We start from the raw sequence: 14,504 nt of genomic DNA, 5'->3' as shown, positions 1-14,504 counted from the left end.
AACTCAGAGTACCAGGAGAAGGGTAATGTTTTATGAACACTGTGGTTTGCTTTGCCAAAGAAATAAAGGTAGCTTTATTCTTCCAGGTTTTCTTCTAGCTCCTTCACCTAAGGTCCTAGACAGATTCTTTTATAAGATCCTCCTCCCATTAACTGATGATTGGGTAACAAAGCACAGTCCTACAACCTGCTCTTGCCATTGATCAAGGACCTGAGGAATCTTTCACGGATGTATGCTAGTGAGCTGTTAGCCAGACCCTCAGATGAGCCAGATAAAGGGTCTACCATGAGCTTACCAAGTTTGCTAAAGAAAAAAAATTATGAACAGTACCTAAAATTGAAACCATCTGTGAAAGCACTCAAACTTTTGACAGACTAAGTTCAAGTTCAGTAAAAAAAAAAAATGCCTATGGGAAAGTCCAGTTAATTATATATGCTAGTTATACACAAAAGTCTTGTCAACATTATTTATTACTATTCAGAATAGCAGTAGGGTTGCTGTAGGTATAGAATCATAGAATCAGCTGAGTTGGAAAAGACCTCTGAGATCATCAAGTCCAACCCTTGAGCAAACACCACTGTGGTTACTAGACCATGGCACTAAGTACCACATCCAATCTCATCTTAAAAACCTCCAGGGACGGAGAATCCACCACCTCCCTGGGCAGCCCATTCCAATGTCTGATTACTCTCTCTGTAAAAAATTTCTTCCTAATATTTAACCTAAACCTCTCCTGGCAGAGCTTAAGACTGTGCCCTCTTGTCCTACTGCTGGTTGCCTGGGAGAAGAGACCGATGCCTACCTGGCTACAACCTCCTTTTAGGTAGTTGCAGAGAGTGATGAGGTGCGATGGGAACAGTTCCAGGCATGGAGAAAAACATACAGCAATTGACAGGATTTTATTATATGGACCTTACAGTTATTATATGGACTTTATTGTTATTATGTGGTTTCATTGTATTCATATTACACAGTGCACAGCCTGGACATGTCCAGGCTTGCCATGAATTTGCCTGCTCCCTGCTTCCCCCTCTCCTCCCCCTTTTGCCCGTGTCCCTATCCTGGTTTGTCCCCCCGCTTGTCTCTCTCAGGCTCCGCCCTATGTTCTGGCCCTTTCCCCTCCTGAGCTGATAAAAGACAGTGTGCACATGCGAATAAAGGATTCTAATTGCACCCTTCCTTGTGTTCCACCCCCTCTTCGGACTGCGGCAATGAGGTATTCCTCTGAAAATATCAGCTCAGTGGGTAGCAACAGCTAAAAAGACTAATGGAATTTTACAGAATGGAAGGAAAAAGGAGAGAACAGAACACAGGCAAATAGAATATATTTGTGTCCTGATTCTTATACGTATAGAATCATAAAGATTGGAAAAGACCTCTAAGATCATCAAGTCCAAGCACTAACCTAACACCGCCAAGTCCACCACTAAACCACATCTCTAAGCACCACATCTACTCATTTTTTGAATGCTTCCAAGCCTGTTGAATCTGCACTTCCCTAGGCAGCCTTTTCCAATGCTTAATCAGCCTTTCAGTGAAGAAATTTTTCCTAATATTCAGTCTAACCCCCACCAGCACAACTCGAGGCTATTTCTTTTTGTCCTATTACTTGCTACCTGGGAGAAGAGACTGACCCCAATCTCAATACAACCTCCTTTCAAGTAATTGTAGAGAGCAAGCTCACTCTTTCTCGACATATGTATCTATATACAATAAAATTATCTGTTTATATTACATAAATATTAAATAATTGTATTATATTTTATTAAATTATGCATCTATTTATAGCACATTGATACTTGAAAAATATACATTTATATATTTAAATACTAGTCACAAACTACACATTTATGTGTATTTTAAAAAACTGTGACTATATAACAACACTGGAACTAGAAAAAGGACAGAGAAGGGAAATAAGGATAACCCTTTTATGGATCATTGACAAAAAGTAAACACTAAATAGAGTAAGAAGGACATAGAACTGCTGGAGTGAGTTCAGAGGAAAGGCATGAAGATGACCAGAGGGCTGGAGCACCTCTCTTATGAGGAATGGCTGAGAATGTTGGGGTAGTTCAGCTTGCAGAAGAGAAGGCTCAGATTAGACCTTACAGCAGCCACCCAGTACATAAAAGGGGCTAGAAGTGAGCTGGAGAGGGGCTTTTGACAAGTGCATGTAGGGATAGGATGCAGGGTAATGCCTTTAAACTGAAACAGGGTAGATTTAGTTCAGATATTAGGATGAAATTCTTAGGGTGAGGGTGGTGAGAGACTGTAAAATGTTGCTCAGAGAAGTTGTGGATGCTCTGTTCTTGGAAGTGCTCAAGGCCAGATTGGATGGGGCTTTGAGCAACCTAGTGGAAAGTGTCCCTGCCCATGAAAGGGAGGTTGGAACTAGATGATCTTTGATTTTTCTTCTATGGTTGTATGAAGATGCTAGGAAAGAGGCAAGTGATGATGATGACAGAGATGTCAACTACGGATGGAAGTAATGGAGAAAGGAGGCAAACAGTAGTAATAATTTCATGTTTCTCAGAGTGGGAAAACCAGAAGGGATCAGTGGAAATATTGCACCAAGGGTTTAAAAATTAGATGTATTCTTCATTTTACAGAGAGTATAGTTCAATGCGGTAACCATCCCACGACCTAAATGTTATCTAAAGGACAAATGGAATATATTGATTAGGAGAATGATCATGTTCTAGTAATTGAAATAGCTTATACTGAACAGAAATAAAAGGTGGATATGAAATAGAATTGTACCTTGTTTTCAAAAAGGCTATTTCGTGTTTTTTCACAAATTTCACGACATTTGCCAAAATAGGAGAAGAAGGGCAGAATTTTCCTGAACTTGTCACAAGATCTAGTCAAGATAAATAATTATTACATCTCTTTTCAGGCTGGTCATTACTTGAGCTTGACCTAGAAATCATTACAACAACTGTATATTTTTTGGATATCATGAAATCAGAATGGGTGATTTTTCAGACTATTACTAAGAAGTATTGAATGTAAGCATAGGTTGATAAAAGCCAGTGACAGAGACCATGTTACAGACATGCTTCCGGCTAAATCCAATCTGCACTCTGCAAACATGACCTCAGGAAGACACATATCTCAAGAAGGAGTATTGCTATACAATGGAGGGACGATATTCCATTGGTCTCTTCTAGATGAAGTAAACTGTTTCAGTCAGCTGACCTTGATAACATAAAAGTGGAGTCAACTAAACATGAACTATTACTATATATGTCCATTCAGCTTTAATTCTATCTCATCTACTTCCAGGAACACCATCTGACAGTGTTTCCAAGATTCTTCACTTTCTGCCTGACCTGAAGCCTTCTCCCAAATATGAGGCATAATCTCCTCTGGAAACTTCACCGGTATCAGAATTAAATTACACTGAAGACCCTTATTGTCTTTACCCCCAGCGGTCATATGGTAATATTTCAAAAATCCAACAATATGGGAAGCGTAAGCAATAACTCCTTGCTGCTGGAGCAGATTTGCATGTTTTGGCCTCTGCCCTAAAGCGAATATTGAAATAATTTCTTATTTCATGCCACCAAGTAAATCACTATGTGCTGCTTGTTTAAAGTGATATTTAATCCAATCTTGGCCATAGCCCGATGAGGCCCATCAACCTCTCTGCCAGCTGGCTGCCTGTACACACATTATCTCCTCATGCCCTTCCAAGTCCCTGAAGTCTTGACTAAGCTCAACTTTATTTTCTTCTGTTAACCTGGACTCTAATCAAATTCATTTCTCTCACCAGCAGTTTCTGCCAGTGCTAGATTGCAGCTGAGGTAAGAGTTGTATGGCTTGCTCTAGTGCTCTGTGTAATTCAGCCTCCTGTTTTGAGATGTACTTCATGACTTTTTGGACAATTGGTGGCCAAAATCCTAATCTCAGCAGCAACTCTGCTCAAGTGAACCCAGTCAATACCATTTCTAAATCAGCAAGCAGTACCCCCAGCCACCAGAACAAAAAAAGAGCCAGACAGTCTCTTCTAGCAGCAGCCCTTAGCCAAGGCTCATCAGTCATAGCACTACAAAAAGATGTCAATACAAATGTAATTCTAATCCAAAAATCTGTAAGAGCCTCCAGACAAACATTTACATGATCCAACTCTATATATCCCTGATGCAAAAGGCTTAGTCTGTGCAGACACTATGAATGAACATTCATCTTGATACCAGGGATTTAAAATCAATATAAACATAGTCTAGTCTAGTTTTAGGCCTACAGTGGTTTCTCCTCCAAACTAACCCCAAGCCTTAGACAACACCCTTTACTAGACCTCATTTTACACCCATTGGTCTTTGCTGGCTCACACCTCAGCCACAGTGTTAGAGCCCTAGCTATGCAAAAATCACCAGTGAAACAGACTGTAACAGGCTGTACTTTGCCAGCCCCAAACCTTCCCTGGTTCCTACTGATGGTTTCAGTAAGCCTATAACTCATGGAGTTCATATTTACAGTGCTGATTGCTTTAAACAGTCGACCAGTCATGAATGTTTGCATTATATTGTCATCTGTAGACCCCATCTGACAGTATTACTTCATCCTGCTCAAACGATTGCAGATTCTCTATTTTGTGTCTGAAGTGAACAGTTTCAAGAGAGGAGATATTTTAGCACAGACAGATGAATAAATCTGACAGTGGCGATACAGTAGCTAAGTGGCAGCTCTGCCAATAAAGGACATGCCTCCCTGTGTGGTATTACTACTGTGATCTCTAGATCACAGAAACAGAAAGATTTCCAAACAAAACTAATCTTCACTTGATCAGGATTGTATCAAACATGACACATTCTTCTTACAGAAAAAAGGCATTTCTATTCACATGAATCAGAATTTTGTTCTGAAAACATCAAAACAGGAAAATCTTCAGAATTTAGGAAAAATAGTTCAAGTACAGTTTAAGTTTACTGGCATGTTTTCCAGGTCTTCTGCCTGTCAAAAATTTGTAATTCTCAAACTATCAATATAAGAAATAAGAACACGAAAAACTCTAAAATTTTGTGAAACATTTTTTTTTTTTTACGACAGCTGTTATACTGAATAATTTTTACCATTGTCTTGGTTTGAGACAATTTGGAGGGGTGGAGATCTTAGACAGAAGTATCCTCCCTCAGATTTGATATCCCTGGTTTCTCCAATACAGAGAGAGAGAACAAATACACCCCAGTGTAAGTGAAAAAATAACTCGTTACCAAGAAGAAATGCCAATAGTAATACTGATAGAACTGGGTTAAATCAACTGATAAAGCAAAGCTTCCCAGGTCCGACTCACCAGACCAAACTGAGATGGTGGCTGCTCTCTCCTACCTGGGAAAAACACACATGGCCACAGGACAGAGACAAGATGGGCCACCCTTCTATGCCGTTTTCCTCCCCCATGCCTGGAAAACTTGGTAGGTGGCTGGAGAGTCAATGTTGGCAGGGAAGAGTGGCTAGCTGGGATTTGATATCAGCAGGCACTTGCATGGCACTGGAGTGAGGCTGCAGTGCTGGTACAGGCAGCCAGAGAGGGGCTGCAGATCCCCTGGGTGACTGGAAGGACCTGCAAGACACCTGTTGGATCCAATGATGACACTTGGTTGCTACAATTTCGATGTGTGTTGGTCAAAGTGGTGGTCACAGTCCAGATCCATCAAGGTGGTGGTGGAAGCCCTGGTGGTGAGGGAAGCCCTGAAACTCAGTGTTATATATGCTCAGGTTCAGGTGGGAACACCTGTGGTACCTCCCCTGGGCCAAGGAGTTTTACACTGGATGATGTAATACTGTGAGTCACGGGATGCTTCAGGAGTCTTTGACACCTGCTAAGATGATGCAGCTGTCTCTCAGGTCAGTGTAGCTGAGTCCATTGTGGCCCATTATGGTTCATCAACAAGAGATGAATACCTTCAGGCTGGTGTGAATGTTCCTGGGAGTTATCCCAGCTGAGTCATCTGTGTAAGGAAAAAGAAACACTGCCCCACCTTGCAGGATTTGCCTCTTGCTTATCTTGTTTAACAGCCACCTTGTAGCCTGAGGTGTCAGATGTGCAGGCTGGCAGTGATGACAATAATGAAAGAGGTACCAGTATGTCAGAGACTGAAATGGTTAATGATTTATGCATTCCAGGAGTTTGCAGGCTTTGACTTTTGCATTATACCTCAGATGGGCAGTTGGGCCCATCCCTCTCTCCAGTGATAAGCCCTAAAAAGGGCAAACAACTCCTCGTCCCAGGGAGGCGCAAAAGCATGCTGAGGGTATATAAACTGACTGGTGACTTTGGGATTTTGGGTTCTCTTTCTCCCCCACCGCCTGCGAATCAAGACCATCACTCTCAAGCATCACTGGATCCAGTGGGTGGTGACTATATCCATTTCTTTTGCACTCTCAGTTTCTCTTTTCCCTTACTCTCATCCTGTTTTTTCTCTCCCCTAAGCAGTTTCTCCCCCCCCAAAGGTTATCTCTATGTTGCATTGTTGTATGACAACACCCAAAACGCTAGCATACCTGTTGATACAAAATTGTTAAAATAAATTTTGTTTTCAGACACTGATTATTTAGTGTCGTTTCACTTTAATCCACCCCAAGGGAATTATTGATAAAAACCTGAGTTACCCCCCCTCCCCTTTTTGTGGGGCGGGTCGTAGCACAGTCTAATTAAAAAGGACTTCAAGGTCCTGGATCGATTAGTTAATGGGACAGGAGCACAGGTGGTGTTTGCCTCAGTTCCTGCAGTAGCAGGGATGAATGAGGAGAGGAGTAGGAAAACCCATTTTATCAATAGATGGCTAAAGGATTGGTGCTGCCGGCAGAATTCTGGGTTTTTCAACCATGGGGCAAATTCTATGGTACCAAGCCTGCTAGAGTCAGATGGGCTTCATCTGTCTAGCAAGGGCAAAAGGACTCTAGCCCATAATTTGTTGGGCCTGATCAGGAGGGCTTTAAACTAGGTTTGAAGGGGGAAGGGATTGAAACCAAGCATTCCAGAGATGAGCCTGAGGGTAGAAAGCCAGAGTTAGAAGTGAAATCAGCAGCCCAGCGCGTGTATACCAATGCACACAGCATGGGTAACAAACAAGAGGAGCTGGAAGCCATTGTGCAGCAGGAAAGCTGTGATGTAGTCGCCATCACAGAAACGTGGTGAGATGACTTCCACGACTGAGGTGCTGCCTTGGGTGGCTATGAGCTCTTCAGAAGGGATAGGTGAGGTAAGAGTAGTGGAGGTGTGGTTCTGTATGTTAGAGAGTCTCTTGACTGTAGAACTTGAGGTCAGTAACGATAAGGTTGAGTGTCTGTGGAACAAAATCAGGGGGAAGGCCAACAAGGTGACATCCTGGTGGGAGTCTGTTACAGAGCACCCAACCAGGATGATGAGGGTGATGAATTATTCTACAAGCAGCTGGTGGATGTCTCAAAATCACCAACCCTTGTCCTTGTGGGCAACTTTAACCTGCTGAATGTCTGCTGGAAACTAACAGAGAAGAGGCAGTCCAGGAAATGCCTAGAGTGGAATTTCCTGCTCCAGCTGGTAAATAAGCCTAGTAGGGGTGGGGCCCTGCTAGATCTGCTGTTCACAAACAGAGAGGGGCTGGTGGGAGATGTGGTCGGAGGCCGTCTGGGGCACAGTGACCATGAAACAATAGAGTTTTCAATACTCACGGACACAAAGAGGGCCCTCAATAAAACCTCTACGCTGGACTTCCAGAGGGCAGATTTCGGCCTACTCAGAAGACTGGTTCAGAGGGTACTTTGGGAAACAGGCCTTGAAAATAAAGGGGTCCAGGAGGGAAGGACATGCTTCAAGAAGGAGGTTATGAAGGCGCAGGAGCAGGCTGTCCCAGTCTGCTGAGAGGTGAGCTGGCAGGGAAGATGACTGGTCTGGCTGAACAGGGAGATTTTGAAGGAAACTGGGGGGAAAAAGAGAGTTTACTGGCTATGAAAAAAAGAGCTGGCTACTCACGAAGAGTTTAGGAACATAGTTAGGTCATGTAGAAAAAAAATTAGAGAGACAAAGGCACAATTCGAACGCAATCTAGCCACTTCTGTTAGGGATAACAAGAAGTGCTTCTACAAATACATCAATAGCAAAAGGAGGGGCAAGGAAAACCTCCACTCTTTGTTGGACATGGGGGGAAACATAGTCACCAAAGATGAGGAAAAGGTTGAGGCACTTAACACCTTCTTTGCCTCAGTTTTTAACAGTAAGACAGGTTGTCCTCAGGACAACTGGCCTCTGGAGCTGGTAGACAGAGACAGGAAGCCAAATAGCCCCCCTGTAATCCAGGAGGAAACAGTTAGTGACCTGCTGAGCCACTTGGATCCTCACAAAGTCTACGGGACCAGATGAGATCCATCCTAGGGTGATGAGGTAGCTGGTGGAAGAGCTGGCCAAGCCACTCTGCATCATTTACCAACAGTCCTGGCTCACCGGAGAGGTCCCAGTGATTGGAAGTTGGTGAATGTCACGTCCATCCACAAAAGGGGTTGGAAGGAGGACCCAGGAAACTACAGGCCTGTCAGCCTGACCTCAGTGCCTGGCAAGGTTGTGCAGCAGATCATCCTAAGTGCAATCACATAACACCTACAGGATGGACAAGGGATCAGACCCAGCCAGCAAGGCTTTAGGAAGGACAAGTCCTGTCTGACCAACCTGATCTCCTTTTATGACCAGGTGACCCACCTGGTGGATGAGGGGAAGGCTGTGGATGTGTCTATCTGGACTTCAGCAAAGCCTTTGACACCATCTCCCACAGCATACTCCTGAAAAAGCTGGCAGCCCATGGCTTGGACAGAGGCACTCTGTGCTGGGTTAGGAACTGGTTGGATGGCTGGGCCCAGAGGATGGTGGTGAACAGTGCTGCATCCAGTTGGCGGCCGGTCACTAGTGGTGTCCCCCAGGGATCAGTGTTGGGCCCAGTTCTGTTTAATATCTTTACTGATGATCAGATGAGGGGATTAAGTGTACCATTAGCAAATTTGCAAACTCCTCCCCAAGCTGGGGGGGAGTGTTGATATCCTGGAAGGCAGGAGGGCTCTGCAGAGGGACCTGGACAAGCTGGAGAGATGGTCTGATTCCAGTGGGATGAGGTTCAACAAGGCCAAGTGCTGGGTCCTGCACTTTGGCCACAACAACCCCCTGCAGCGCTACAGGCTGGGGACAGAGTGGCTGGAGAGCAGCCAGGCAGAAAGGGACCTGGGAGTTTGGATTGACAAGAAGCTAAACATGAGCCAGCAGTGTGCCCAGGTGGCCAATGGCATCTCGGCCTGGATCAGGAACAGTGTGGCCAGCAGGAGTAGGGAAGTGATTCTTCCCTTGTACTCAGTGCTGGTGAGGCCATACCTGGAGTACTGTGCCCAGTTTTGGGCCCCTCAGTTCAGGAAGGATATTGAGGTGCTGGAGCAGGTCCAGAGAAGAGCAACAAGGCTGGTGAAGGGATTTGAACACAAGTCCTTTGAGGAGAGGCTGAGGGAGCTGGGGTTGTTCAGCCTGGAGAAGAGGAGGCTCAGGGAAGACCTCATCACTCTCTACAACTACTTGAAAGGAGGTTGTAGCCAGGTGGGCATCGGTCTCTTCTCCCAGGCAACCAGCAGTAGGACAAGAGGGCACAGTCTTAAACTCTGCCAGGGGAGGTTTAGGTTGAATATTAGGAAGAAATTCTTTACAGAGAGAGTAATCAGACATTGGAATGGGCTGCCCAGGGAGGTGGTGGATTCTCCGTCCCTGGAGGTTTTTAAGATGAGACTGGATATGGTACTTAGTGTCGTGGTCTAGTAACCACAGTGGTGTTTGCTCAAGGGTTAGACTTGATGATCTCAGAGCTCTTTTCCAACCCAGCTGACTCTATGATTCTATGCACACCTTCAGCACCTGGCCTGGGGGGCCACTCTGCACATTGTTATCAAAGCACACACCAGCAAAGCACATTGCTGATGGAGCCATGAGCACCAGTAGTCCAGTCTCTGGGGAGGTCACTGCAGGTGGTCTAATGTCATTAAAGACTAGCAGTTCAATCTCTTTAAAGAAGGCAAAACATCAAAAAGCCAAAAAGGCATATTTGGTGAAAAGGTGAATACCAGAATTTTTGTGCAACCCAGGACAGCCATTTACATATCTTGTGAGGACACTGCCAATAGTTTAGCACATGAGGAATGTACCACTGACTATTATAAAATAAAGAAACCCAAAACAAAGAAATCCAATAGTTATACAATTCAGCTACTCCAGGAACAGCATGAGGTTTCTTCTTGCAATTTTAAAGCACTCCATGTCACCAATAAAGAAACTTAAATGTCAACTCCTACACTGAGTTTCTACCTGAATTATATTCAGGTGTCTAACTTGACCTCCCTCAATAAGAGCATTCAGGGTCAAATTAAAAGGATTACAACAGTAATTCTGGAGACAATGACCCTAAAAATAGAGTTCTGCTACATCTACAAATTCACTTAGACCTGTTTGCATAAAAATCTGCCTTTGGCCCAGGAAAGTAAATCTTGACACCCAAAGAGATCCCACATTGTAAGGAAAACTTGATAATACCACAGAGAAATCTTTAATTTTTTTTTTAAAGACAAGTACTTTAACTTCACATGCTGAAGGCACAATAGTCGTGAATATAGGAGGTATGGAAAACAGTTGCCAAGTCTGTCATAACTGAGCCGTATGCATGCATTTTGGTACTCCTGCATCAGCCTTACTTGTATGTACATGTTTACATCTGACAAAATAGAAAAAAAATACCCAGAAGGAAAAAAAAGGTAGAAAAATAATTTAATAATATACAGTAATATCCTTGTTGCATAAAGTAATATCTAAAGTATCTTCTATAGATGTTGATTAAAAAACTATGATTCAACTGAAAAGAATCCAAGGTAAACTTTAATGGTAGCCTCAGAAAAAATCCTACAATTGCAAACCATTTGGGTTTTTTTTTTGGTGCATTCTTCTATATCCACTAAAGACAACAGATATGTTAATAAATTAACACCTACTGAGTCATGTTACTCCGACTTTCGAAGGAGCAAAGACATAGCAGAACTAATAAAATTGTTTTATCTCAATTCAGCAGTGGCTGTTGTGCCCATGACTAGCCAGCTTGTCCACTCATACTGGTCCAGATAGTCATCATGTAAGCAGGGTACTCCTTTGATTTAACCAGCACTTCTCACCTTGCTTTGATAGAAAAGGAAATGCAAGCACTAAGGGATAAAGGTATTTTACCTATCATAAAAGATAATAGTGGAAATATGAGGAAAACAGTACAACCCTCTCGTCTTGGTTTAACAACAATATATTCAGGAGGTGAGACCTCTAATGAGATGAATCCTCCTTCTTTTATTATTTCCCTCCCCCAAACATAGAGAAGGTAAAAAATTACAAGGAGTCTGAATGAAGAAGGAAAAATTAGAATTTTACTAAAAAGGGAAAGAAACTTAAACCCCCAATAACAGCAGAAAATATTACCTAGCTACCCCTCTCCCCCCTAGAGTAAAACAAAACTTGAAAGGATATTTCATCCAAAAAAATTTTATGCTGCTGAGGTGCTTGGTGTGGGTTCCATTGTAGCAACCACATGAGTGTGTTGGTGGCGGGGCTGGGGATGACCCAGCATAGTCCTGGAGCCTGGCGGGAGCTGAGTGGGCTTGGGCCTTGAGGTAGTGGTGCTTTGTGTGGGTGAGAGAGAGAAACAGTTGCAGCTGAGATGGTAGTGACTCTGGAGAAGAGAATTCCCAGGTTGGTGGCGGCAGCTCCCAGGCTACCGAGAAATAGCTCCAGATGCTCCAAGAAAACAGTGCTATGGTGGTTCCACTGAGTCTGAGCTTGGTTGGACAGTGAAGGAATGGCTCCAGCAAAAACTCTGAGCATCTGTGGTCCTTCAGTGGGCAAAACCCGGGTACACAGAGAGCAGTTATGGCCCATGCCCATCTTTTATCTCCTGTCTCCTGAGTTCCCGGGATGGAAAGGGATCCACCTTCCTGGCAGGTCTTGAGACCCCTGGGGACAGTCTGCACCTGATCCAGCTCGGACAGGGCGATCCTCACACTCCAAAATTACGTAGTGGTATGGAAATATTTGTAACTGAAAAATCCTTCCCATCTAACTAAAACTACAACAGTGCCTGTTACCATTTCAGGGCCATTGGTCTATATGACTGTCCTAGTTAGAACAGCTGGGACCAGTTCATCACTGTATGGGTGTAACCCAAAACTGTGTATTCTATAGCCTTCCATGCCATTTCCCAGAAACTGTTATCAATAGACCATTTACACCATCTGCCCAGAGCAGCCTGACTCCTCAGGCTATAAACTGGGTGTTAGGAGGCCTGCAAGATAGGAGGGTGCCTCCCTGTCCTCACACCCTTTGTGGAACTCCCCGCTCTGAGGGAAGTACTGGGCATTCCTGCCTGAACTGGAGAATATATAATCTTGGAGTTCTGGAACTTTTTTAACCACTCATGGGATCCAAAGGAAAACTGCAGACCACCACTCTCAACCAGACTGCAACCACCACTCTCGACTGGACTGCAACCACCACTTTTCAACCAGACTGCAACCATCACTCTCAAACCGGACTGCAATCACTACTCTTGACCAGACTGCAACAGCACTCTCACCAACAGGTTTTCCCCTCTCCTTTTCCTTTGGGTGCAGGGGGCCCAAAGAATACCACTCTGTTCATGCCCCAGGGTGCTGGGTTATACATTTGGGGTTTGTGGGTTAAAAACAATTGTTTGTCTGTATAATCGTACTTATTGTATCATTTTATTAAATTGTTATTCTTACTTATAATCTCTCTTTTGAGTTGAGTTCATTTCTCCTGCTGGTTTATCTTTAAACCAGCACAGTGATGAGCTCTTTCAAAAAGGTATGTTCTAACTAACCAGGCTGCCAGAAATTCATAGACAACAGAAATAATGTAAAGTGAGAAATGCTGTTTCCATTACACTGATGTTCACCATCTCTGTATCATCTGTAAAACAGGTAAAGGTGTATAAGATATCTTGAACTGATTAGTATCTATTTTAGTAAGGCATTTTCATTCTTATCTTCAAAGAGTAAGGAACATATTCCTTAGGTCAGGCTTCTTCTTGTGAACCAGTTCTGAAAATTTCAACTTGTTTTTTCTCCTGCTGACATACCACAATGAGCAGGGGACAGTCTACAGGGCTGTGCTACTTCCTAAGCTAACCCATTCCAGCCATGGCCCAGCTTAACCCAACACAATCACTTAAGACATTTTCCAGTTCATTGTTCAAACCTCTAGCTGCCATCAGCTCAAGATTAAAGCAAATGTCATCTACCTCTGAAGCCCATGGTGAAAAATTTATGTGGTCCTGGACATGATACAGGTTTCACAGTTTTAAAGCTGCAACTCTTCAAGTTGCTTGGACCTACTGGAAAAGGATTTATTTTATTGTAATTCCCAAATGTTCATTTTTGTATGTATGCTTTCCCACAGAACGTGCACATTGCTTCCAGCAATGTGTTTTATATTACCTGGAAGAACAGAAATGCTCTAATGGGAGGAAACAATTTTATTCTTATTGCCAGTGCAACAAAAAGCAGAACTTCAAAATGACGCCATGACTCCTCAAGCAAAGTCATCCCATTTATTTTGGAGCTTGGGGACCTCACTCTTCACTCTCTTACAGTCTTCTGTGCAACTACACTAAACCCTACAACTGTGGGCCAAAGATACACACAAAGATTCTTTTTGCCTATCACAGACAAAGCAAGCTGCTTGTCATTGATTTTTACCTACCTCAGTAGTGCATATAGAAAGGAATCTGTCTTTTCCTGTAATGAGTTCATCTTTTCTTTTAAGGGCACACATTGGGCATGCCTTTCTCGACATAAATTCAGTCTCTCCCCTGAGGGGTGTCCAGTGAGGCTTTCATCACATATATAACTATAAAGAATTTCATGTAGAGTTCAGGAGCTAGCCTGGACAAGGCTTTGTGATAAACATCTACTGGAAAATTAAGATATAGAAAAATATCTTTCATCTTCCTAATGCATCTTAACTTACTTCATGTTGCTCTAAGAGGTCAGTGACCAATAATCCTCACCTTGATAGTGAAGTCTGCAGTGAGAGGCCCAGATATTCTTAAGATCTCCTTGTCAGGAAACTTCTGGAAGTCAATGCTAGAATTTTCTACAAGAAATGAGCCTGTGGTACTGAGGCTGTTTTCACTCTTCAAACCTTGGAGAGTCTTGGTTTCCAAATCTGAAAAATAGAAACAAATTAAAGGGAAACTAGGGCATTGCAATTTGAAGCAAGAGCAAGTGAGAGCAGAAAAAGAAAACCAACGCAAAAGAGTGGTGGTTCAGATTTGCCTCCTAAATCAGTAATAATGCAACTACTTTTTTTTTTCCCCCATAGTTAATTCACATTCTCATACTTCTCTTTTTTCTCTTCAATCTGCTTTTTGTCTTTCTTCAACCCTTAGATTTTTAGATTGAACTCCCCTCCTTACCCGTAGCTCCTGCTTTTACTCTCT

General features: G+C 43.2%; 1 protein-coding gene across 5 annotated transcripts in view; it reads right to left on the bottom strand.

The window, feature by feature from the left end:
• ADAMTSL1 (ADAMTS like 1) overlaps positions 1-14,504 on the bottom strand; it is a 398,738-nt gene that overhangs the window by 126,995 nt on the left and 257,239 nt on the right. For all 5 annotated transcript variants that reach the window (XM_032676082.1, XM_032676083.1, XM_032676086.1 and 2 more), the window contains one exon: positions 14,073-14,230. In XM_032676082.1, the coding sequence (XP_032531973.1) occupies positions 14,073-14,230 (158 nt within the window). The remainder of the gene's footprint in view (positions 1-14,072; positions 14,231-14,504) is intronic.

The sequence above is a fragment of the Chiroxiphia lanceolata genome, chromosome Z (genome assembly GCF_009829145.1).
Source record: "Chiroxiphia lanceolata isolate bChiLan1 chromosome Z, bChiLan1.pri, whole genome shotgun sequence".
Classification (NCBI taxonomy): Eukaryota; Metazoa; Chordata; class Aves; order Passeriformes; family Pipridae; genus Chiroxiphia; species Chiroxiphia lanceolata.
Note: the sequence above shows the minus strand (reverse complement) of the source record. Positions and strands in the feature narration are given on the sequence as shown.